This window comes from Petromyzon marinus, chromosome 36 (genome assembly GCF_048934315.1).
Source record: "Petromyzon marinus isolate PM22_M1 ecotype Great Lakes invasive population chromosome 36, UKy_Petmar_22M1.pri1.0, whole genome shotgun sequence".
NCBI classification, from domain to species: Eukaryota; Metazoa; Chordata; class Hyperoartia; order Petromyzontiformes; family Petromyzontidae; genus Petromyzon; species Petromyzon marinus.
In genome coordinates this window covers 2,884,201-2,911,023 of record NC_133702.1, presented here as the reverse complement: position 1 = coordinate 2,911,023, position 26,823 = coordinate 2,884,201, and the positions used below count along the sequence as shown (strand labels likewise).

At 45.2% G+C, this 26,823-nt stretch overlaps 1 protein-coding gene across 1 annotated transcript in view; it reads right to left on the bottom strand.

Moving 5' to 3' along the window:
- The window catches only part of LOC116949408 (metabotropic glutamate receptor 8-like), a 290,056-nt gene that overhangs the window by 191,439 nt on the left and 71,794 nt on the right, over positions 1-26,823 (bottom strand). The window contains exon 7 of the mRNA XM_032966701.2: positions 18,718-18,858. Coding sequence (XP_032822592.2) covers positions 18,718-18,858 — 141 coding nt within the window. The remainder of the gene's footprint in view (positions 1-18,717; positions 18,859-26,823) is intronic.

Here is a 26,823-nt window from a genome sequence, read left to right as displayed (position 1 = left end):
TAACCGCTACACCACCGCTCCCCCCTAGTAGACACACAGACACATACACAGCGCGCTAACCGCTACACCACCGCTCCCCCCTAGTACACACACTTGGCCACACGCCTTGTGAACTGTTTGCGTTGCGGGCAGATCGTTTTACACAGCCGCTTGGTTTTAATAATGTCAGTAAGTGATTAATGGGTGACCTTTTAGCCACCTGCAACATGGGGCCTTTACACGGTAAGCCCCGCCCCTTATGTCTCAAAGCCACATCAGTTGGTCTTACAGAGTGAGATAATACATCCTTATATTATTTCTCCTCCACCCCTAGAGGGAAACCCATTTCTAGCCGAGGTCACGGGATGAAGTGGAGGACGGTGTCTGCCAATGGCTACTGTTGAGTGGGCCCTGCGCTTGAGGTCGCTTGATAAAATCACGGGTGCTGAATGAAGCGGCCAAGCAGTTCACACCATCTGTGCTGCGTATTCACGTCCCCCCCCCCCCCCATGGGGTTTCTGAACAAATCAAATGCGCTGTAACTAAACGAAGCCTAATGGATTATTATTATTATCCATCGCCTGTTACCATTGGTTTTATTGGCTCAAGGTATCCGGATGATTGTCTCATGATAATCAACAAAAGGATGGAGTGTACAATTAGGTGAATGTCCACTACCTCGATTCCATATCTCCACGCAAACAAATAGCGAGCGTGTGAGCCTGTTCGCCTATTGGCACTCCGAATTTAAGTTGAGCGTATTTTCGCTCTCCCGATGTGTTTTCGAGTCGTGCCACAAGTCGCTTGTGCCGGGAGCTTCTGGAGAGACACGTCGGACAAGATGTGGAACAACACACGGTGCGACCCGGCCACACGTCCGGAGGCGATACAGCACAACTTCAAAAAAGTTATGCAGTAGGGTAAAATAAAACACGTAGAAATCATACTCTTGGTTCTTTCGGTAAAGTCACGTAGTTAAAAATAAAAGAAAACAAAAATATAAATCACTTAACCTCGCGGCCTTCCAGATTTAATGTTTTGCGTAAGGACACGGAATCTCAACAAGTTTTTGCTCAACATGCCTGACTGCTGATGATACTCAGTAGGTCAAAACTGGTCTTGCGTTTGCTGGGTTTAATTTTTTTTGCGTATAGAAATAGGTCAAATAAGTTCACGTATTTCATTTATTTCCGAGAATGCGCCACTACAACTCTGAGTGTGGCTGCAAATGAATGTCGTTTACTTCTCTACAGCTGCAGGGAAAACAACTGTAATTGGATGCATTATTACCCAAGAGTCTAGGTGACAGATGATTACCATAGACGGCTGACACAATTATACTCTTATTACTCTGCCGTTTATTTTACATTCTCTGATTACCGTATCCAAGTGGCCATGATCTAATGTTAATACGTTAAGATGCGATCAATATCTGCTTTATACATTGCGCCATAATGACACGTTATGATATAGCAGCTGGCAGCCAATATGAGAAAGTCTATACAATGGCGGGGTTAAACTACGCCTGTCTGTTATGTGTTTATAATCAATGTTTCTGTGTGTGTGTGCAAGTGTTGGTTGTGTATTAAGCAGAATACATTGGAGACACAAACCAATAATCACAACTCTTCATTTTTCTTAGCTCTTTCGGTAAAGTCACGTTGAAGGGAAAAATAAAATAATAAAATATATAAAATTAAAAAATTTATCACGACATTTCGACCATAACACAAACGGTCATCATCAGGTGTGAAAAACCAACGGCAAGAAACATTTGAAAGAAGTGACGGTTTGCATTTATTTATGTATTTATTTCTAAGCTGCCTATTTATTTATTTAAAAACGTTAGCGCTACGGGCAGCGATTTGGCAGTTTATTTAGAAGGACGAGTCCATCTATGTTCTGAAAAGAGGAGGTCCTTGTAAGCCATCTGGCTACCATGAGAGATTCGTTCATGAGGCTATCCACATATACAAGCACAGAGACAATTTTAACCGAGAAGATGGATTCTGGCTTAGCAATCATTGGAAGGATTTGATAAACCATGTTGGGTCTTAATTGATTGTTTCACGCTTACGGTGGCTTTCAGACAGCATACATTATTTTTTCGTCTCCCCCCTCTTTTCAGAACATATATCGACTCGTCCTTCTAAATAAACTGGCAAATCGCTGCCCGTAGCGCTAACGGTTTTTTTAAATAAATAAGTAAACAGTTTGAAATAAATAAATACAAACCGCCACTTCTTTCAAATGTTTCTTGCCGTTGCTTTTCACACCTGATGATGACCGTTTGTGTTATGGTCGAAACGTCGTGAGAATTTTTATTGTTTTATATATATTATTATTTTATTGTTTCCCTTCAACGTGACTTTACCGAAAGAGCTAGGAATATGAATTACTGCAGTCACGAAAGCTTTAAATCAAAATTTTACAACTCTTCATTGTTATCATTATTAGCCATGATCTATCAACTGTTGTTTGAAGGTCTCCCCAAAGTCGTTATTGTGATGCAACAATCCATCTATCATCCATAAGAGGGTTTTTTTGGGTTAGATCGCGTAAATATATAAATGTGTCGTTAAAAACCGCCACCACCCGACACAGCCAACTAGTAAGGTTTGTCACGTAAACAGAACGTGCCAATTCGTCACTAGTACAGCACGCCGATGTGTTGGAGAGTCAAGCCACAACATTTACAATATGAGTACGACGTTTCGCAATCCATCTATCCCTTGCACATGATCTGGTCTCATTACTCCATTGTTAGTCTCTCATTTGGCTGACATTCCGTGAGCCGTATCATCCACCGGTCATCGTCGGTGGCGTGATGTTATCACTCTCGCCTGGTATGCAGGAGGTCGCGTTGATTTTGTTTTTTCTCCGGGTCCTCCGGTTTTCCCCTCCACATTTAGAAACATGCGTTGAGAGTATTTAGATTATTTTGCTGCTATAAATTTCCACATGTGAAGCCACTTCGTTGAGCTATCATTTGTGGCCAGATCGCTTCTAAAAAAGAAGCCTATCGTATTTTTTGTATCGTTTGTTGTTGTGACGTTCTCACTCGCCCCTACTGGGCACCTGTGGAAAAAGAGCTTCATAGCTCATCGGATTCCTCCAGTATAAATACATATTCTGATTCTCTGGTGATGCGTCCTGTCCTAACCCACTTCCTGTTCGAAACACCCAACTGCTCTCTTTCATTTGCACCTGCTCTTCTTTCTGTCTCTCAGTGTAATTACAAGAATGCACCTTCCCATACCAGGTTATGTACCTTCAAACTTTTGTTCCATTTTTGCCAATGCCGATGTCTCTGATTAATGCCATAGCACGTCATGTGCACATTGGCATGCCATTACGAAGTTCAGTTTCGAAACTTTATAAAGCGCTCCAACGTGCTCTCACTCATCTCTTTATTTCATCGCTCTTATCATATCAGTGTGACTTCTACCATCGTTCTAAGCATACACACTCTGAAGTGAATTTCAGCCTCGTGCATTTATGAGGAAATCAACATTCTAAGTTGTCAATGATGTCCAGCTCAAATGCTTGAAATGTACACATCATAAGCATATTATTGCATTTACGTAATTCGTGTTTATCTATTTTATATATTGGCATAAAATTGTATCCTGAATCTATGGAAACATCCACAGAAAACAATAGCGTAGGTACTTTATGATGAAAGCGATGTATATTTTTGCAAATTGCATTCTCTGACAATATAGCACAATGGTAACTATTAATATTCCTTTGAGACAACACATAGGATTACTCACGACAGGTTTCATGGCGCAATACGATATGTTTGGGTAGCTAGCTCAGCATATGTTGAGATTTATTTGTATAGCTGTCAACACAGGCATACATTGTTCAATTTAGAGATGATAGGAGTGAATGCTGGGGCATTTGTGTGTGTGTGTGTGTACTGCACATCACGCCACTGCCTATTCCTCTTTCTAAATGTATGATGAAATAAATATTCACAGCCAGCAGGGATCAGAATGCTAAATAACAGACATTCATCAAAGTTTAACACAATGCAACATGTTTCCTTATATACAGTCGACATATAAATGGCATTTATGAAGATGTACACGAAGCTCAAACAACATCGAACAATGCCGCAGGGTAACGTGCTTGTAGCTTGTTCACCTTATAACCATTTGCAAGGGCTCCTGAATATATATTTCAAGTATCTTCTTCAGCGAACAAGGTCAACAGCACAAAGCTCCGAATCACAATCTTCATGTATTTTGACATCTAAATATACACGAAAGAAAAGCATTGCAAAAGGACTCTAACATAAATGTGGCAAGAAAGAAACGCATTGCAAAACAAAATAACGGCTCATTAAACAAATACAGCTGGGCTGCCAGATTATATTGGCAAGAGCATTCCAAATAAACAACGGGACCCTATTCAAAGTAAATATAAATATTGTAAATATAAATAATGTAATTATAAATATTGTACACAAAACGCAGTGCGCTTTGCTGCAGAGCATAATGGGTAATGACATGTAAAAGCAAAACTCTGTTCGGTATCCTTACACGTGAATAAAATATGTTTTAGTCCATCTGCTCTGGACTAATATTATCCAACAGCACTTGTTTAAGCAAGATCGATTTTTTTTTACATTCTGGGTCTCATCAGCAAGTCAGGCTTGTTAAATAAATGCTGCTGGGTTACCGAATGTTAATATAGGTCTGGAAAGCCAATAGGCTGATGGATTAAATCGTATGTATTTATGTGTGGAGATACAGAATGGAGGTGCTATTATAGTTTGTTGTGACCCATAATGCTTCACAACAACACGTAGTGAGTTGATTGACATAGAAATAATAATAATAATAATTAACTGCCTTGTGTAATCCTGTGTTGGATGAAGACTCTCCCATGTCATGTCCATCATTGACCATACTTCATCTCACTAGTCAATGCGGGTTGGTGAAAGGGAGCCCAAGATTGATTCTGATTGTATTTTCACCGTCGAAGTTAGACATGGTGGTGACGTTAACGTGGGTCACTGGGTTCATGGCCTTGTGCAATAACCACCGTGTCTCTGCACTCCCACACAACGGTTGAGAAAACTTTAATTGAAAAGGTGTTGGAATAAAAATGTGGCGGGGTGTTGATGTGCTTCCCAGGAGGCTATGGGAAAAGCCGTTGTGATGCTTCAGAGACTTTTGAATTGAGCAAGGAAATAAAAGTTTAGATTTTTGTTTTTAATGAAGTAATACGCCTGGGAACCAGAAACACCTAGGTGCTTTGCAAGCGAGGCATTGGGCATGCGTAGGTTTTCTCTGGGCACTCCAATTTTGTCCCAAATGCGAGACACTCACAGCGGTAGAGGCTGGCTGCTTCACCAATGAGCAATTAGGAGCAGCCTCACCGTGCACCCACGGTCACCAATCTCAAACCACGCGGCACATGGCAACACTGCTGCCCGGTTACATCATTCTCCGGTAACTTTTCAGATGCCTCATCCAGTCTTATAGAGATGAATATAATGTCTTATTCCAACAATTGTACGTGAGATGATAGTGCTTGAAATAAAGGGTGAGGTTATTAAAAGTGGCGGCGTAGTAATGGTGACAGTTGAACAGGTGGGAGTGGTTAAGGAGGGGTTGGGGTAGCGATAGGGGTTGGGGTAGTTATCGGGGTTGGGTTAGTGATAGGGGTTGGGGTAGTGATAGGGGTTGGGGTAGTGATAGGGGTTGGGGTAGTGATAGGGGTTGGGGTAGTGATAGGAGTTGGGGTAGTGATAGGGGTTGGGGTAGTGATAGTGGTTGGGGTAGTGATAGGGGTTGGGGTAGTGATAGGGGTTGGGGTAGTGATAGTGGTTGGGGTAGTGATAGGGGTTGGGGTAGTAATAGAGGTTGTGGTAGTGATAGGGGTTGGGGTAGTGATAGGGGTAGTGATAGGAGTTGGGGTAGTGATAGTGGTTGGGGTAGTGATAGTGGTTGGGGTAGTGATAGGGGTTGGAGTAGTGATAGGGGTTGGGGTAGTGATAGGGGTTGGAGTAGTGATAGGGGTTGGGGTAGTGATAGCGGTTGTGGAAGGGGTCGGGGTAGTGATAGTGGTTGGGGTAGTGATAGGGGTTGGGGTAGTGATCGGGGTTGTGATAGGGATCGGGGTTGTGATAGGGGTTGGGGTAGTGATAGGGGTTGGGCTAGTGATAGGGGTTGGGGTAGTGATAGGGGTTGGGGTAGTGATAGGGGTTGGGGTAGTGATAGGGGTTGGGGTAGTGATAGGGGTTGGGGTAGTGATAGGGGTTGGGGTAGTGATAGGGGTTGGGGTAGTGATCGGGGTTGTGATAGGGGTTGGGGTAGTGATCGGGGTTGTGATAGGGGTTGGGGTAGTGATAGGGGTTGGGGTAGTGATAGGGGTTGGGGTAGTGATAGGGGTTGGGGTTGTGATAGGGGTTGGGGTAGTGATAGGGGTTGGGGTAGTGATAGGGGTTGGGGTTGTGATAGGGGTTGGGGTAGTGATAGGGGTTGGGGTAGTAATAGGGGTTGGGGTAGTGATAGGGGTAGTGATAGGAGTTGGGGTAGTGATAGTGGTTGGGGTAGTGATAGTGGTTGGGGTAGTGATAGGGGTTGGAGTAGTGATAGGGGTTGGGGTAGTGATAGGGGTTGGAGTAGTGATAGGGGTTGGGGTAGTGATAGCGGTTGTGGAAGGGGTCGGGGTAGTGATAGTGGTTGGGGTAGTGATAGGGGTTGGGGTAGTGATCGGGGTTGTGATAGGGGTTGGGGTAGTGATAGGGGTTGGGGTAGTGATAGGGGTTGGGGTAGTGATAGGGGTTGGGGTAGTGATAGGGGTTGGGGTAGTGATAGGGGTTGGGGTAGTGATAGGGGTTGGGGTAGTGATAGGGGTTGGGGTAGTGATAGGGGTTGGGGTAGTGATCGGGGTTGTGATAGGGGTTGGGGTAGTGATCGGGGTTGTGATAGGGGTTGGGGTAGTGATAGGGGTTGGGGTAGTGATAGGGGTTGGGGTAGTGATAGGGGTTGGGGTTGTGATAGGGGTTGGGGTAGTGATAGGGGTTGGGTAGTGATAGGGGTTGGGGTTGTGATAGGGGTTGGGGTAGTGATAGGGGTTGGGGTAGTGATAGGGGTTGGGGTAGTGATAGGGGTTGGGGTAGTGATAGGGGTTGGGGTAGTGATAGGGGTTGGGGTAGTGATAGGGGTTGGGGTAGTGATAGGGGTTGGGGTAGTGATAGGGGTTGGGGTAGTGATAGGGGTTGGGGTAGTGATAGGAGTTGGGGTAGTGATAGGGGTTGGGGTAGTGATAGTGGTTGGGGTAGTGATAGGGGTTGGGGTAGTGATAGTGGTTGGGGTAGTGATAGGGGTTGGGGTAGTGATAGGGGTTGGGGTAGTGATAGGGGTTGTGGTAGTGATAGGGGTTGGGGTAGTGATAGGGGTAGTGATAGGGGTTGGGGTAGTGATAGTGGTTGGGGTAGTGATAGTGGTTGGGGTAGTGATAGGGGTTGGAGTAGTGATAGGGGTTGGGGTAGTGATAGGGGTTGGAGTAGTGATAGGGGTTGGGGTAGTGATAGGGGTTGGGGTAGTGATAGGGGTTGGGGTAGTGATAGCGGTTGTGGTAGGGGTTGGGGTAGTGATAGTGGTTGGGGTAGCGATAGGGGTTGAGGTAGTGATCGGGGTTGTGATAGGGGTTGGGGTAGTGATAGGGGTTGGGGTAGTGATAGGGGTTGGGGTAGTGATAGGAGTTGGGGTAGTGATAGGGGTTGGGGTAGTGATAGTGGTTGGGGTAGTGATAGGGGTTGGGGTAGTGATAGGGGTTGGGGTAGTGATAGTGGTTGGGGTAGTGATAGGGGTTGGGGTAGTGATAGGGGTTGGGGTAGTGATAGAGGTTGTGGTAGTGATAGGGGTTGGGGTAGTGATAGGGGTAGTGATAAGAGTTGGGGTAGTGATAGTGGTTGGGGTAGTGATAGTGGTTGGGGTAGTGATAGGGGTTGGAGTAGTGATAGGGGTTGGGGTAGTGATAGGGGTTGGAGTAGTGATAGGGGTTGGGGTAGTGATAGGGGTTGGGGTAGTGATAGCGGTTGTGGAAGGGGTTGGGGTAGTGATAGTGGTTGGGGTAGTGATAGGGGTTGGGGTAGTGATCGGGGTTGTGATAGGGGTTGGGGTAGTGATAGGGGTTGGGGTAGTGATAGGGGTTGGGGTAGTGATAGGGGTTGGGGTAGTGATAGGGGTTGGGGTAGTGATAGGGGTTGGGGTAGTGATCGGGGTTGTGATAGGGGTTGGGGTAGTGATCGGGGTTGTGATAGGGGTTGGGGTAGTGATCGGGGTTGTGATAGCGGTTGGGGTAGTGATAGGGGTTGGGGTAGTGATAGGGGTTGGGGTAGTGATAGGGGTTGGGGTAGTGATAGGGGTTGGGGTAGTGATAGCGGTTGTGGTAGGGGTAGTGATAGTGGTTGGGGTAGCGATAGGGGTTGAGGTAGTGATCGGGGTTGTGATAGGGGTTGGGGTAGTGATAGGGGTTGGGGTAGTGATAGGGGTTGGGGTAGTGATAGGGGTTGGAGTAGTGATAGGGTTTGAGGTAGTGATCGGGGTTGTGATAGGGGTTGGGGTAGTGATCGGGGTTGTGATAGGGGTTGGGGTAGTGATAGGGGTAGTTATCGGGGTTGGGGTAGTGATAGGGGTTGGGGTAGTGATAGGGGTTGGGGTAGTGATAGGGGTTGGGGTAGTGATAGGGGTTGGGGTAGTGATAGGGGTTGGGGTAGTGATAGGGGTTGGGGTAGTGATAGGGGTTGGGGTAGTGATAGGGGTTGGGGTAGTGATAGGGGTTGGGGTAGTGATAGGGGTTGGGGTAGTGATAGGGGTTGGGGTAGTGATAGGGGTTGAGGTAGTGATAGGGGTTGAGGTAGTGATAGGGGTTGGAGTAGTGATAGCGGTTGGGGTAGTGATAGGGGTTGAGGTAGTGATAGGGGTTGGGGTAGTGATCGGGGTTGTGATAGGAGTTGGGGTAGTGATAGGGGTTGGGGTAGTTATCGGGGTTGGGGTAGTGATAGGGGTTGGGTTAGTGATAGGGGTTGGGGTAGTGATAGGGGTTGGAGTAGTGATAGGGGTTGGAGTAGTGATAGGGGTAGTGATAGGGGTTGGGGTAGTGATAGTGGTTGGGGTAGTGATAGGGGTTGGGGTAGTGATAGGGGTTGGGGTAGTGATAGGGGTTGGGGTAGTGATAGGGGTTGGGGTAGTGATAGGGGTTGGGGTAATGATAGTGGTTGGGGTAGTGATAGGGGTTGGGGTAGTGATAGGGGTTGGGGTAGTGATAGGGGTTGGGGTAGTGATAGGGGTTGGAGTAGTGATAGGGGTTGTGGTAGTGATAGTGGTTGGGGTAGTGATAGGGGTTGGGGTAGTGATAGGGGTTGAGGTAGTGATAGGGGTTTGAGTAGTGATAGGGGTTGGAGTAGTGATAGGGGTTGAGGTAGTGATCGGGGTTGTGATAGGGGTTGGGGTAGTGATCGGGGTTGTGATAGGAGTTGGGGTAGTGATAGGGGTTGGGGTAGTTATCGGGGTTGGGGTAGTTATCGGGGTTGGGGTAGTGATAGGGGTTGGGGTAGTGATAGTGGTTGGGGTAGTGATAGGGGTTGGGGTAGTGATAGTGGTTGGGGTAGTGATAGGGGTTGGGGTAGTGATAGGGGTTTGGGTATTGATAGGGTTCGGGGTAGTGATCGGGGTAGTGATAGGGGTTGGGGTAGTGATAGAGGTTGGAGTAGTGATAGTGGTTGGGGTAGTGATCGGGGTTGTGATAGGGCTTGGGGTAGTGATAGGGGTTGGGGTAGTGATAGGGGTTGGGGTAGTGATAGGGGTTGGGGTAGTGATAAGGGTTGGGGTAGTGATAGGGGTTGGGGTAGTGATAGTGGTTGGGGTAGTGATAGGGGTTGGAGTAGTGATAGGGGTTGGGGTAGTGATAGGGGTTGGAGTAGTGATAGGGGTTGGAGTAGTGATAGGGGTTGGGGTAGTGATAAGGGTTGGGGCAGTGATAAGGGTTGGAGTAGTGATAGGGGTTGAAGTAGTGATTACGAGTTGGAGTAGTGATAGGGGTTGGGTTAGTGATAGGGGTTGGAGTAGTGATAGGGGTTGGAGTAGTGATAGGGGTTGGGGTAGTGATAAGGGTTGGAGGAGGCCTGGTCGTGGCTGGGGGGCAGGGGTGGAGAGTAGTAGTCGATGGGCTCGGGATAAGATACTCATCAGGTTACTCCTGAAGCCATCCACCGGCTCACTCACCAACCAGGACATGACCAAATAAAGTTTGTATGTTGAACTTATTTCGCACCCTGACATAGCTAATCGGATGTGTGGGGGGTAGGACACCAAACAAAATGCAAAAAAACACACTTCTAAAGAAATTCGTTTTCAGTCTAGATGTATATGTGCGTAGCTCCAGTGGCTTAGTGATATCATAAGGAAGAGCGTTCCAGATGGCCACATCAGCGCATCTGAAAGCGTGCAATTTGGTGTCCATCTTAATTCGATGGTTAGCCAAAAGCCACTGTGAGGATGAAAATCATTACTTATCCACTTCCCACTGTAGTAAAGCAGAAGGAATAGTTCAAACATCCCAAGCAGGAGCATTATCAAACGTTGTCTTTACGTTTGACTTTCCCAGGTAAATAAATAAAGCATTTCAAGGCTGTAGCGGTCATCTCGACGGGCTACCCAGAGTCAGTGGTGGGAATTCACATTACTATGGTAGTGACCATACATCAATATAATTAAATTACTATCATGAAGGAGACACAAATTCAATGTCAATTAACAATCAAATTAAGTACGTAACTTGTAACGTGTTTTTCTTCTGAAAATCACCGTAATTAAATTCGTATTTCCTCCAACAATGCATGAAGGTGTTTGCTTGGAGGTTTGCTGCTTGTGTATAAATGTCACCATTCGGGATCAGAACAATACACAATATGAGGTGTTACATTTTATAAGCTCGCACTCATTACACACAAAGTGCTTGCCACAAATGAACCACAATACCTTGCTGATCTTGTCAAAGCGAATAAACCATCACGCAAACTCTCTCCAGTCATCCTCGCAGCGGCTTGTGGCTGGACATCAAACAAAGATGGTCACTGCATCGCACGCTTTAACATATGCTTGGCGACCGTCTGGAACGTTCTTCCTTCTGATATTAGGAAGCCACTGGAGTTTAGCACATTTAAATCATCTAGATTGAAAATTAATTTCTTGAGAACCGCTCTTGTGTTTAGTTTGTTGTCCTTCCTCCAAACCTCCGATTAGCACGGTTGGCTATGTTCAACATACACACATATTGTGTATGCATTTCTATTATAACTGATAAACAATGTAAATAATGTATCCAATTGGCTTTAGGGTGCCAAGGTGTTGAGATGCTGACAATCTTGCCTGGTATTTAGGAGGTCGTGAGTTCGATCCCGACCCTGATGCCTATATATTTGGAGTTTGCATGTTCTCCCTGTGGTCGCAGGCTTTTTTCCAGGTCCTTCAGTTTTCCCTGCACATTTGGAAACATGCTTTTCGAGTATTTGGATGCTCACCGCCATCGCGGTCACTGCCCATCGCTTACATTAACATTAGCTGCCCCACCCATGCTGCTGGCATTTGGGCCACGCTCATTTTAAACCTTTATAAACAGTTTGCCTTTAGAAACGAACCCCCTTTTCCTGATGACAAACGCTTGTGTTGCGATCGAAACATCATAGTTTTTTGTTATTTGCTTTGAACCTATCTATGTGACTTTACCGAAAGACCCAAAGAATATGTATGTCCAATGGTTATACCCAGGGCAGATATATAATTTTAAAAAAACATGTAATTATAATTCTGAAAGGGTATCTCAGTTGAGAATGGACATGTATCCCCTTTGAGAGACCGCTGCATTGCATACAAACACTCCATGGCAAAAAAAAACACTTGAAAAGGAATACATACAGCAAACATTCACACATGTAGGGAAACAATGTTACGTAGAATTAAGTGTAGAGTATGAGATCAAACTAAATGAGAACAGAAGCAGGGATCCACGCGTTAACCCATTGTCTGTTTCTTGCCTACACTAAATGCTTTTTTTGTTACATCTGGCTTTCATACTTTAATTGCACTCAATTAATATATAAATGTCCTCTTTCTCCTCTCTCTCTATATGTGTGGATTATACAATTCACCGCGTCCATAATTCACGTATGGTGGGTCATTATATCTATGGGTGGTCACAAGCTACTTGTTAAAATTCCACAACTCTTCAGCAATGCCCAGAATCTTGATTTTAAAAAATATCTATATTTTTTTTTAAAACAACCACTCTTGCTTTATTTATCATGTTCTTCATTGTGTCTGCCCAGGAGAGACGCAAGTCTAAATCAACCCATGACCAGAATCACAAGTTCGCAAATGAAAGCCTAGCTACAACTTAGCTGTAGCGTGATTTATATATACACCCACGTATATATCTGCAGTAGAATTGTGAGTAAAAGAAGTGCATGTGAATTGGATTATGGAATACGCACTGAATTGATTTCTCTAAAAATAATGAGTGAGCACAGATTGACTGATTGACTTCAAAATTGAAGACCAACTTTGTCTATCTGCAAGGCATTTATCAGGATATATTTCTTTAAACCTCCTGCCATCTCATAGCACAACCACAAATAACTGGTTCTTACCAGTTCAATCTGGAATACGTTTCCAGTATTTTTTTTGTTATATAATGTAAAAAAAAGATGATTGCACGCCGAAGACCTAGTGGATGGCGTGCAAGGTAAAGTGGCTCCCCTCTGGAACAAAACCATAAAAAAAAACATTAAAAAACGAGGCGATGATTGTGACTCTAATTCCGAGTATTCACGAAAATAATGCAATTTTGTTGAAGTGCGGTAATGAATGTGCCAGCCTGGCAGGGAGCAGTACGTGAAGCGCAGGAGTTTAAAGCACAGATCGTTGAGTTCCAATCTACAATAAACACTGCAATACATGTACTACCTTGCAAATTGGGAATAAAAAAAATACATACCTACAGTTCTTTGTAATTATTGTCTGCTTTTGTAACAATATATTCTCAGTAAAAAGAATAATTGCATTTTACATACATCTATCACCTCACACACCACAGACAGACAAAACAAACTCAACACATTCATAAATAACACTGCCTTGAAACGAAACTTATTCGGCAACATTTCGGGGCAATGTCCCATCTTCATGGCACAGAAATGTTTCCCTCATTTCAATCTACTGCCCTACCGGGCGCAGCCTCATCGTCCTCCTCAACGAACTCTCAGGCTTGACTTACCGTTCGGTGCTCACAGGAACTCCGACTGTGTGTGCCCCAACTTCAAACCACTCAGCGACAGCCGTCTCAAGGCAACTTTACTCTGACACAACCTGGTAATTGCCCAATGCTGGCCCAGCTAAAGTATTTTCCACATATGGCCAAGAACACACGCAGTCTCTTGATCGTTTGCCTCTCTCTCTCTCTCGCTGATTGGCTCGTGCCATGTAGGCTATTCTGAACACCACCTTATCGTTTTTACTCAAATTTCGGAGGTCTCCACACATCAAAACTAATCAGTAACAGGCACCCCATTAAATAAGCCTAAGAGTATAACTAAATTAACTCGTTTGTGTTAAAAGTTAAATCAGAAAATATTCCATGATACAGGTTTTTTGGGTAAGGTCACGTAAATATAAATGTGTTATTCAACCCGCCACCACCCGAAACAGCCAACTAGTAAGGTTTGTCACGTTAAAAGAGCACGCCAATTCGTTACTAGTACAGCACACCGGTGTGTTGGAGAGTAAAGCCACAACATTTACAATGGATCATATTGGTCGCGAAAGCTTAAGTGTTAAACTTATAAAATGTTGCTGGCACATTGCATTATGGGTAGAACTATTGCGGTGATGTGAATGCATAATTCCCTTAGTGATACGTTCTTTGCACACAATTATAATTTCAATAGGATTCGAGCAGCTCTCAAGAAATACAAGGACCAAAGGACAATTGCAACTGTTTGAAATTCCTGAACATTGTAAGAGTAAGTAGAGGATTTTTTTGGGGAGATAATACTTTTTTTTTTATTTAAAGCTTTCGTGACTGCAGTAATTCATGTTCTTAGTTTTGTTTCGGTAAAGTCACGTTGAAGGGAAACAACAAAATAATAAAATATATATAAAACAATAAAAAATTATCACGACGTTTCGACCATAACTCAAACGGTCGTCTTCAGGTGTGTTGGTTTGCATACATTTATTTTTAAACGGCGCATTTATTTATTTATCAAAAACGTTAGCGCCACGCGCAACGATTTGGCAGTTTATTTAGGACTAGTCCATCTATATTCTGAAAAGAGGAGGGGGGAGACGAAATTTTTTATAATGTATGCTGTCTGAAAGCCACTGTAAGCGTGAACAATCAATTAAGACCTGAAATGGTTTATCAAATCTTTCCAATGATTGCTAAGATAGAGTCCATCTTCTCGGTTGAAATTGTCTCTGTGCTTGTATATGTGGATAGCCTCATGAACGAATCTCTCATGGTAGCCAGATGGCTTACAAAGAACCTCTGTCTTGGAAAAATCAATGGCATGTGAGCCTACTGAATTAGAACAATGATCTGCCACGGCCGAGGTGTTGGTCCTACCGTGTTTAAGGTCTGCTTTGTGTTCACTAAATAGATGGACTAGTCCTAAATAAACTGGCAAATTGTTGCGCGTGGCGCTAACGTTTTTATAAATAAATAAATGCGCCGTTTAAAAATAAATTTATGCAAACCATCACACCTGAAGACGACCGTTTGAGTTATGGTCGAAACGTCGTGAGAATTTGTATTGTTTTATATATATTTTATTATTTTGTTGTTTCCCTTCAACGTGACTTTACCGAAAAAACTAAGCATATACATTTTTTGTTATCTTTGTCTTTTAAGTCCTTGCTGACCAACCTTATTGAGAAATGTTTTGTAAACAAATGTGTGTTCGAATAAGAGGTTACACGTGATATGATCCTGCAAGGGGTATAAGCTTTGTCTAGCGCTCAATAATAAAGGAATGTCTTAATTGAAGATGAGGCATTGCGTCCTACCAGGTGAACGGCATTTCGTTTGGATATCAGGCAGCCTTCTCTCACGCACTGACACGTCACTGCGGATATGGTCCCTGCTGTGGCGAGCCACTGGTGTGGACATGATGTCTGCAAAGCGAGCTGACAGAAGATGTTGGGCACATCTATCGCCGAGGCATTTACCAGTTTCCCCGATGCAGTGAAGTACACAGCGTTGGCGTGTTATGCAATAAGTCAGAGTGGTGGCAGTGCATGTATCGATGGTCACCGCATAGCACGCTTTCAGATGCGCTTTTGCGGCCATCTGGAACGCCCTTCCTTCCGATATTTGGAAGCCACTGAAGCCATGCACTTTTAAATCTAGATTGAAAACTAATTTCTTTAAACCTGCTTTTTGTGTTTAGTGCGTTGTCCTTCCCCCACACCTCCGATCAGCACGGTTGGGTACGTACGGTGTGAAATAAGTTCTACATACATACATACGTGTGTCACAAATGATCAATTGATGTGAAGATACACGAGATGCATGTCATCCATTGGCATGGGGAGGTGCCTATGTAAGGTGCCTTCCTGGTGCGTCACACAGAGCTGTGTACCTACTTGCAGATCCCCGAGGTTTGTGTTTCTGTGGAATTCACAAAGAGGTGGTTCCTTGAAACATGTTGGCAGTATAATTTGTATCACTCCTTAGGTTGTGAAAATTATTCATGATTATTGTTTTTATAGCTAGGCTGGATGGGTGATATGTTAGGACAGTTGGCACACTGCCCTGGGTCTCTCGGTTGACCAGTTGCATTGCCGCTTCACGGCCGTATCAGACAGTCCTTCAACCTGTGCCAATGATATCAACAAAATATACTTTTAACTTCCAAAGTTTGTGGCAGGAAATATAAGCGTTTTGCAATTAATGGGGGAGAGCTGAACTATGCCAGTAAGATTTAAGAAAGTTGAGAATGTGTTTAGGGAAGAGTGCGGTATTATTATCTCCGACTCTCTGAGTTGCATTGCCCTCTTGGATTCCTCTGCATTAACGGGCTGGGGTCTCACTAACATGGCCACCTCTGCTCCCTTAGCCTCGATGCATTGATGGTTCTGGCTGATGGTCTGTGTGTCTCACTGGCGCGACCACCGTTGTGTGTGGACGTGCTTGCCTCTCACAGCGCAGTTGTCAGCGCCGCAGCTTGTGTTACACATAGACATGACATCAACTTGCCAATCCCTCTAATCTCTCTGCCTAATCTCTCCCATCAACATAGTGCTCATCTCCCATTAACACTTCTGCTGTGCGCATATGCGGGGATGATACTCTTAAGCGGCGACGGAAGCTCATTTCATGCTAATCTCTCTCCCTAATCTCCCCCATTAACACAACTGACGTGCTTGCGTTCGGGGATGGAATTCCTTTCCAGCTCAGACCCCGCTTGCTTGCCCTTCGCCACATCTATAACCTCTTGTTGTAACGGCTCTCTCGCTGTGTTCTTCCTGGTTCAGCAGTTCCACTGCTGGATTATTTTTTCCGCTTGAGGACGACCGCTTGTGTTGCGATCGAAACGTCGTGATATATATTTTTTCAACCTACGTGACTTTTCCCGAAAGAACCAAAGAGTCTCGTGCTGTATTGTTCCAGAGAACATGAGCTTTGCTCATCTCTGTTGGCAGCCCTGAACCATCATTGTGAAAACAACAAATGCAAATAATAAAATGGAATATACATGATTCCAACAATGCCCTTGTCCTTGGAAAGCGCGTGATTCGCGATAACAGTGGTAGCGCTTACACCATGTGCACACGGAGCAGTTTGTCTGTAAGCCGCAGTGAGGCATTGGGGCTTGGATAGAAGCTCTGCTATGGGGATCGGATAGCGGCTCTGATAGCACGGATATCGGCGCTGCGATGGGGCTCAGATAGTGACTCTGCCATGGAGGATGCAGGAGATGTTTTGTTCAATGTGGCCACAACACAGCCTCATACTCACGTTGTGTCCACATTGGTTCATCTTTCGGAGAGTGATTGTGCCCTCGATACAGACAGACCTAATGCATTGTTTTTCACTGTATTCATAGAGCATTAGCAACAGTTTTTTTTTCAGGACTACCACTGTTGAAATTTTTACAGACCGGTACTTATTTTATTGACCGTGGAGAGGTAATCAGCTGAGTCGGCCACCAACTGGGATGTGAACTTGCAATTTGTATGATTGTGAGCCAAGCGATGTAAGCACAGCACCCACCCAGCTTGATATAGGTCTATATTGCATTACAAAGCTGGTCAACGCTCCATTTTTGTATCCAAGTTACTGACCCTGAGGCCCATTCCAATGACGTTTGTCCCCATTGTAAGGGACGGGGATAGGGTGAGCATCCAATTCAAGTTGACAGTAACCACGGCTCCCTGGTTTTAAAAGAAAAAAAAAAGATGTCTTGAAAGAAAGCTTGTTTTTCTTCTTTCCCTGCTCAGCTGCCACCAAACCACTCATCATTATGCACCTCCTATTTGGCTTCACAATCTCTGGACCCACAACCCACGCAGACTTCTTGCTGCAGAAAGAAGTGCCCAGAGGAAATCACCGCACCGTTACACAACACGGCCGACCCAGATAAGACGGAATGAAAAAGTGTTTCTGTGCGGCATGGAGCTCATCCTGACTTTTGTAAGACTTGAACTACACTGTGATATTCCAGCACGCACTGCAATCACATAGAAGCCAAGAGTCAAGCGCCCAGGCCAGTACTTTCTGTTCCTGCGATAGGATTACACAAAGCTTAACGACGTGCAATGTTATCAGGGAATGACAAAAAACATTAGCAAAGGCGAGAAAAGAAAGGTTATCCCAGCTTCAAAGGTATTTCAACACTCAACACTACAAAAATAAAAGTTAGCGAGACATTTGGGACCTTAACATATGTTTTACAACTCACAAAATTAAACGTGTATCATGGTGACCACTTTGGCACTTTTTTTAAATGGATGAACAGGAGGATTCAAAATTAATCATAACCAAGCTCAAGCCAATTAACATTACATACATATTTAAATACTTGGGACATGTACGGAGATTGAACACACAAGAACTCCTTGCCTTCAGAGAAAATATTAATTTACCCTGCTCATGATCCACTCGAAAAACCTGTGTTCACGAAAATCCCCAACTCTGCAGACATTCATTGATAGCCCTTGCAATTAAATGCTTATCAGTGAACAACAACAGCGAGACAGACATTCATACCTGTGTAATGACAATAGAGCCTGAATGGAGTGTGAGGGCACTAGTGGCCAGGGGAGGTAATGACAGGGGAGTCAGCCTGCAGTGCGAGTGCACTAGTGGCCACGGGAGGTAATGCCAGGGGCATCAGTTGTGAGTGCGAAGGGACTGGTGGCTACGGGAATGATCGAGAAGGGGGGGCGTGGCCTCTTGTCGGTATATAAGGGGGAGATGCGCGGGAGACTCGAGGCAGTTTCAGTGGGGGTCTCTGCCTGATATCAAGTGAACGTGTCTTCAATAATGTGCCATCTCAAGAGAAGTGTGTCAAGTCGTTATTGCACCTGAACGGAAGTTACACAGGGTGAGCCACAATGCCATCTTTCCCAAGTCCCCAAATTTCAACAGCAATGCGACGGTCTGTGAAGCGTACTAAATTGTAATTACCATCTCACAGTACGCCACCCTTACCTGTGCACTTTCTGCTGCTGAGTTCTTGTTTGGTGTTTAGCTTCCCCAGTTTGCACTGGAAGTTCTCCTCCCAGAATTCCGCGAACCACACATTCCTACGGTTGTTTTCCAGCTTGCGACTGCGGAAGTAGGTATCAAACCCTGTCAGGCGAGAACAGATGTACCACCACAGACAATTTTAGATATTACAGTATTTAGGAAGAACACTTTTTTTGCTGGAATAATATAACAAAAACTAAAATTACTACCCACATACCAAGTTCCAATCGCTAACTCTTCTGCAAATTGTTAATTAAAAGAAAAAGTTACATTACACAGCACGAGTTCCAGATATTTATTGCTGTTTTAAATACTTGAGTAATCATGTAAAATATATATCTATTGCATTGTAAGATCATCGGTTTGGGGAGGCCTTCATCAAGGAGTGGATTAACCATGGGCGATGATGATACTGATACGAATCATGAATTTGCCTCCACAGGGTATATTATGTCGAATAATACTAGACTCTTGTTCAGATGTTTTTTTGGCCAATGCATCGATTATTTTTCGTGTGATTGTAATCCAGAGTGGGTGGAAAACGGCCGCACAACCAACTGCATCTCCATCCACCATCCTCACCCCATAAGTTTCTCAATCACAGCCATGCACCCTGACAGCGAAACTGGATGCGATGGTTACTCTGCATCCAATTCAGCGAGCAACTTCACCAACAGCACCCGAGGTCCGTCGTCGGAACAGCAACTCCGGCGGTGAACAAAGTGGTCGGGGGTCGGTGGTCAGGAGACTTTGCCTACTTGTTTGCCCGGGTGGACGCCTCCTTGGCCCATCGCACCAGAGCCCTGTGCCGCCATCATTAACGGCGGCGGTGGCAGCACTACTGGGGGAATGGAGCCGACCTCGGGGAAGACCGCGCGGTTGACGTGGACACGCGCGGAAAACCGTTGACGCTGACGTCAAACGCCGCGTGCCATTATTCATTTATTTTTACTGGGTAAGGCCCACTGAGCTGCACATAGACATTTTTTTCAGAAGCGACCTGATCACAAATGATAGCTCAACGAAGTGACTTATCACGTGGAAATGTATACTAGCGGACAAATGCTCTGAACGCGTGTTGGTTATGAATGTGGAGGGAAAAGCCGAAGGGCCCAGAAAAAAATCCACGCGACCACGGGGAGAGAGGCATGCAAACTCCAAATATACAGCAGGCGTCAGAGTTAGGATCAAACCCACGACCTCCTTCATACCAGACAAGGTCGTTAACATCCTCGCCAACACGGCGAAATGTGGAGCGCTCTTGCCAATTACATCTGGCAACCCAACAGTATGTGTTTAACGAGCAATTATTTTCTTAACAATTCTGCTTTTTTATTGCCGTATTTAAGTTTTTTTATTTTTGTGGTGTTGTTTATTTCATATTTAGATGTACACGTACAAATACAATAGATGCATTGTGATTGGGAGCTATCTGCTGTTCACCTTGTTTACTCATGAAGATACTTGCAAAGATAATAAGGAGCCCTCGCAATGTTCCACACGACCACAGGGAAAACATTCAAACTCCAAATATACAGGTGTCAGAGTCAAGAGCGAACCCACGACCGCCCGTAAACAAGGCGAAGTAGTTAACATCTCGCCACCGTGGCTCAGCACGGCGGCATGCTCGAGACAGGGGTCGCCTGGCAGCACCTCATGGGGAGCGTTGCACTCCAGTCAGGGGCAAGCAACTGATGATGACCACTGCCACGACTCTCATTGCCACCAATCGACGGTATTTAGCATGCATGGCACTTAACACACTTAAGCCATGGGCGACATGTTCCAGACTAGGTCTGTGCATTAATTGTGCAGAGCGGCATATGGCATTGCCAGGCATGAGGGTTCATCTGTTACTTATCCAGCCGCAGCAACCACTGTGACACCTGTTACAATGAAAGTTAATGGTGTGATGAATAGGTCCCCTTTGGAATGATTTTTCATGCAGGAAACAGGTGGCGTTTGCTGCCATGAAATATGATGTGTTACCACCAGTGTCTCTCCCTGACTGCTCTGGAAATAATGAACTGGTACAATGTCCGATAGGCAATCTTGGAATAACTATGTTGAAATCGATATTGTTTGCATTTGATACATTTCCGTTATTGATGCATTATTTCAATATTTGTCTTTATTTATTCTTTAAAAAATTCCACGCACATAAAAATTATTATCATTAAAAAGGCAAAGCGTTCGTACAATGACATTTCAAAAGATGGCATAGCTCATTGAACGTGATTTTGGATACACCTTTTATTTTGAAGTTTAAATCTTTACAAAAAAAATCGAAGTGTGTCCACGTTTAAAATTAGTATTGAGAACTGCTCATATATCTTAAGGCCCACAGCCAATGGTGGAAAAATCCATATTTTTATGACTCCCTACAACGTTGTACTTATTCTGTTCACTTTCCATGGATTGTGAGCTAAGGATACGTGCCTAATCTATTAGGGTTAGAGTTGTTAGGGAGCACGAATCGTGATATTGCTGGCATGGCACACAGAGGACAGGTTAGGGTTAGGGTTGTTATGCAGCACAAGTGATATTGCTGGCATGGCACACAGAGGACTGTTAGGGTTGTAAGGGAGGACATTTAGTGATATTGCTGGCATGACACACAGAGGACAGGTTAGGGTTAGGGTTGTTATGCAGCACAAGTCGTGATATTGCTGGCATGGCACAGAGCCAGCACCAACCACACCGACCCACTTATGCGTTGCGTATTGTTGGCACTGATCATAATGTTTAGACATGCATACAGATACTGCACAGATAATACATGGGCAAATATAACATACACATACTTGATAAATACCATAGAAAGTCCTAATTACTGAAATAAATAAAGGAAACATTTTTAAAATCATCATGTGCATCACTACCAATTCGTTATCTAGTGCCTGTTGTCAGTGCTACGTTAATTGGTGTAGAGTGGTCGACGTAAAAAAACACCCAATTAGCAATGCATAACTTCGGTGGACAGTAACGCCACACATCATTCCACGATACCAGCGATCAACCAAGACGATCAAACATGACGTGCTATTACAAGTGTGTGTGTGTGTGCGTGTATAATAATAATGACAATATGAGGTATGGGTAAAGTCAATTTTACGGACCTGTGAGCATTAGCACAGCTGGAGGAAAGTGATCTTACACACGTAGCAGAACGTAACCTTGGGGAAAGCAACAGATTCAATGACGGGGGGCGCGGGGTTGGGGGGGGGTGGTCAGGAAACATGGAGGGGCAGGTGTACGCATTGTCTGGGGACTGCAACATTACCAAAATCAAGATCTGTCGCATTGCAGCACACCCATCCTGGCACCAGTGGCATAGCTAAAGCCGTGAAATGTTACAAAATGAGGTCTGACACAGGTTATGAAGCTACCCCCCCCCCCCCCTGCCAAGTGGTGCCAATAGAGGTTGCCGAAGCGTGAATGTTATACTCCTGTTTCGTTTGCGTCCGCCACGCAGCTGCACAACGTAAAGCAATATTGGTTTGCCAGCGGATTTACAGAACAAAAATTAACGTCATCATGGGGAAGGTACTGTAATAAGAACAACTGCGCCGACACGCAACAGCGGTTCTTAACATTGGTCTTCATGACCCCAAACACAAGCGCAAGGTTTCACATCAATCAAGTCTCCTTCATCGAAACGCAGGCCAGGCACGAGTGGGTAAATGAATAAGGGTAAAGCATAACGCACGAATGTTGTTGGCTGGCATGGATGGCAGGGTTGCCAGCACTGCAGCTGACAATGGCTGATTGAATTATCGGTTTATACTCGCGAAAAGAAGTGCCTCGCTGCTTAATTTACCAGAGCCAATGCCCATGTAAACCAACGCTAAAGAAACACCGTCCTATAGGTACGTAGGTTGAACTTATTTCGGACCCGTACGTAGCCAACCTTGCTAATCGGTGGTGCGGGGGGAAACGACAACAAACTTGACACAAAAAGCAGTTGTAAAGAAATGAGTTTTCAGTCGAGTTTAAGTGCGTAGCTCCAGTAGCTTCCTGATATCATAAGGAAGAGCGTTCCAGATGGCCGCAGTAGCGCACCTGAAAACATGTGATGCCCAAACTGCAGAGAACACGAAGCCTGCCAGGTGGCTCAGTCGTAGAGCAAGCGGCTCTTAAGCAGTAGGTTATGAGTTTGAATCCTCGTTGAGGGTTTGACTCGGCCCATCACCTCTCTGGGATTAATAAAATGAGCACCACTTTGTGGGGAAGCTCTGAGTGGCTACTCTACGGAGAGATTTGCCCTTAGCATAGGAATGTGGAACTTTCATCAATGACTCAGGGCTGTAAACAGGAGTTAAGCGCTGCCTTAGTGCTCATTGGAGATGGAAATCATATGGACTTTTTTTTGTTTAAGCGTCAAAGGTAGCATGAACACAGGATGAAAAGTACCAATCCATCTGTTCTGCATTACAAGTATTACGGGTGTCGCAAGTAATAAGCTGTCTTTGCCGAATTATATTTTCAAAAGATGAGTGACCACCAGCAAATACAAGCCACCATTCTTCTGAAAATCAGGGTCCTTGGGATACCACACCAATTGCATAACACTTTAGTGGTGCTACATTATTGTTATTAGTATTATTATTATACAGAACCAACTGGGCAAAAAAAAAACCGCGTTGTAGATTCAGTGAAGAATTCTGTCCTGCAGCTGCACCCGCTGTTTGTTGTTTTTTGTGAAGGAACGAAGGGCAAGTCCAGCTGCAAGGGCACACGCAAAGCGGTGAACCACGAAGTGACAAATGTCAGTCAATAAAAAGCTCCCTGGCATTTTCTCAGCGGAAGCTCCACTTACTCAAGCGAGTGCTCGCACAAACCAATCGCACTGCGTTAAGGAACGCCAATTGTAAGCCGCCCAGGAAGTCAGGCATGCAAAGGGTATAACCCGGGGATGTGGAACCACCTAAACTTTTTGGTTTTGCTTTTGTGTAGTTTATCATTTTTTGCAGGGACGGTCTTTTTTTTCTCTCTTCAATTTGCTTTTCTTGAACGGTCAATATATACATCCTTTTGAGGAAAAAAAAGTGTATATACAACCTAAGTAGGTTCACACCCGATAATATAAATAAAAATTGGTTTCAGATAATAGTAATAGTCAATCCCCCAATACTGTGTCAGTTGAGGGGGGTTGTTTAATCATAGTTGACCGGACTGGACAGTGTAGATTGGTGAGGGTGGAGAGAGCCCAGGAATGGCTCATATGAAGATACACTTCAAAGTGCCACGTTGTCTGCGAGAATTGGCACAAATGTACCACGTGATGATAATGGCATTAGTCAAATCGACTGGGCTCACACATTGCAAAGTGCCTCCAAGTTGGAAATTTACTTTGGGGGCTTAGATTGTTGACACCTGTGATGCGCCATGTGTCAAAGTGCGGCGCATTATTTCTACATGATATCAACACAATGGCAGTTCAGTGTTGCCACTCATGTAATATTTAGATACAAAGAAAGAGATCACCCAAATAGCCTTTAACAAACTCCCGGGGCAAGTGGTGTTAGCAAGCACCTTTGAAGGGTGGCACGGCACAAGAGAGGGTGGACAACATTATTTTTCAACTGATTTGAGGCTGAGTCGACTTAGGGGAGGCCTATGACCGGTAGAGATAACAATTATATATCGAACTCGGGTCGCCACGGTGCGTAGCGCACTAGCCGCTACGCTACTAAATGCAGGACAAAGACAAAGGTCCCCCGTATAACCTTAACATACTTTTGGGGCAAGTGCTGTTAGCGAGCACCTATGAAGGCCGGCACGGCATACGAGGGGGTGGATGGCCAACACCACGCCCGGCCGCCTTTGTCTCCCTAGTGACAATGTTTACACACCGCACCAGGTACTCATTTGCAGCTGAGTCGACCTAGGGGAGGCCCAGGACCGGTTGAGATAATCGTCACCGGTGTTGGCCGTGAACGGGATATCGAACCCGGGTCACCAGGTTCATAGCGCAGCGCGCTAACTGCTACACCACCGCTCCCCAGGAACACACTCCCCAGGAACACGCTCCGGCATGTACACATCAAATGCATAATACATATGCGGCAACGCGGTAAATACACCTGGCAAAAAAAATATCCCGCTGCTGCAATCCTCATTGTATAAGCATACCAGTTTCGGCACGGGACGCTTTGGTGCAGTTTTCTAACCTCTCGTTGCCGTCCTTGGGGGGTTATTGGTGTTTGTGCGGTGCGCTGACAAGCCGTCACGGAAAAGCGGGCATTGTTATACAATGTGAAACCAGCGGGGTTGATGGAGGCTGTGATCATACTTTGCAGTCCGATCAGAACACCCCCCCCCACCCCCCCCAGAAACTATAACCCTCTCACCTCGTGTCCAGGACAAAAGCGGAGCGATGAAATAAACCACTCGCCCTGACCTTGCCTTTCTGAGGCTGCCCGGCTGCCAACACGGCCCCCATTGGTCACCCGCGAGCTCACACGCGGCAGAGGACGTTCTTGAATAGTGAACGACCGCTGCGCGTGTCTCTGCTAAGAGGCCAATGATCCATGAGTCTCAAGATGCTCGACACCAGCCGTGACTTTGATTTGTGAATCTGCATGCTGTTTATGCATTCTGTGCACACAATGTGTATTTCATGTTGTTGTTGTTGTTGTTCTAGTATATAGACAGCATTGCTTGTGTCTCATTTTATGGATGGATTGCTCGGGCTTTTCTTTATTTATTTTTCAACCTGAATGTATTATAAGTTTAAAAGTAGCTCTCGATATAAATTCAGTGACCTTTATCCAGGTGAGAGATCATTGTGATCCGTGATTTTATTTTGAGAAAGAATTACACGGATAAGCAAAAATATATTCAACGTTTTAATTAATACGTTCAACATTGCATTTTTATGAAGTATTTTTTTTGTATGTGTAGTGATGTTAAATGGTTCACTAAGGCTAACACACCGTGAAGTACCATTCAGTGGGCCACTAGGGGCATGGTACTGGGTGCTAGCAGAAGGAAGCCAGATGTGTTCTACCAATAGAGTAGGGGGTAGCAGCCTCCACCAGCGCCGCAGGTAATCGCCAGAGTCTGCCACTGGGGGAGTGTGGTGGGGGCGGCTGGCGGTAGGGGCCATGTGAGGACGAGTCACCCCGGCACCGGGCTAAGCACGTGGTGGGCCGGGGTAAGGAAAGTGGGCCACGGGTGAACGAGGGGACACGGGAAGAGTCGCTGAGAAACGTCTGCAGAGTTCACGAAGGGGGCGTGGTTAAGGGCGGAGCCAATAGAGAGAGGGAACAGGTGCGGTGTAGCCTGGAACCATCGGGAATATTCCAGAGGTAGGCGCAGCCGAGGGTGGAGCCAGGCCGCGCCGAGAAGGATAAAAGGGGAGCTCCGATCGTATATCGGGGCTGTCTGCAGGTGAAGTGGAACCAAAGTGCTACGTCTACGTCTTCGACATCGATTATAGTTATCCTGCATACGAGATGGATAGGTGTATTGTGGTCCCGTGTGTAACAAGCGTGAGAGGTAGGTGTATTTAGTCCCGTGTGTAACAGTGTTACGTAATTGTAGAATAAACGTTGTTGCCTCCTAAATAGTGGCTCTGAAATGACTCACTACATATGGATAATCTGGCCACCACCTTTGGAACATTGAATTTCTACCACAGACTCAGGGCCATGGTTACACAGTGGCATTTCACTTTTGCATCTTTACACAGAGAGTCAAGTACTGACATTATTTTGGCACACCAGGGCATGGCACTTATCGATTACTAAACATCACCAGGGTACCCAACTTTCCCTTTACAGTAGATGGTATGGTATTTCGGCAAATTCCCGCAGAAAATAACTGGCAGCTATAGGAATCCTGCTGCGGTCTCATTGCAAACTAAATTGGCTCAGTGGCAAAGCACAATAACCCTGAAACTATCAAGATGCCCCAAAATAGCTCAGGATAGGAGATGTCAAAAGCTCGTAGCCTGGAGGCAGTCGGATGACTCAGGAGGCTCATAATGCCAGTGTCAGAGCACTGAGCCAGCGCCGATGAAACGCTGGGTTTGAATCCGAATGGTCGCCTGTGATGAAATCA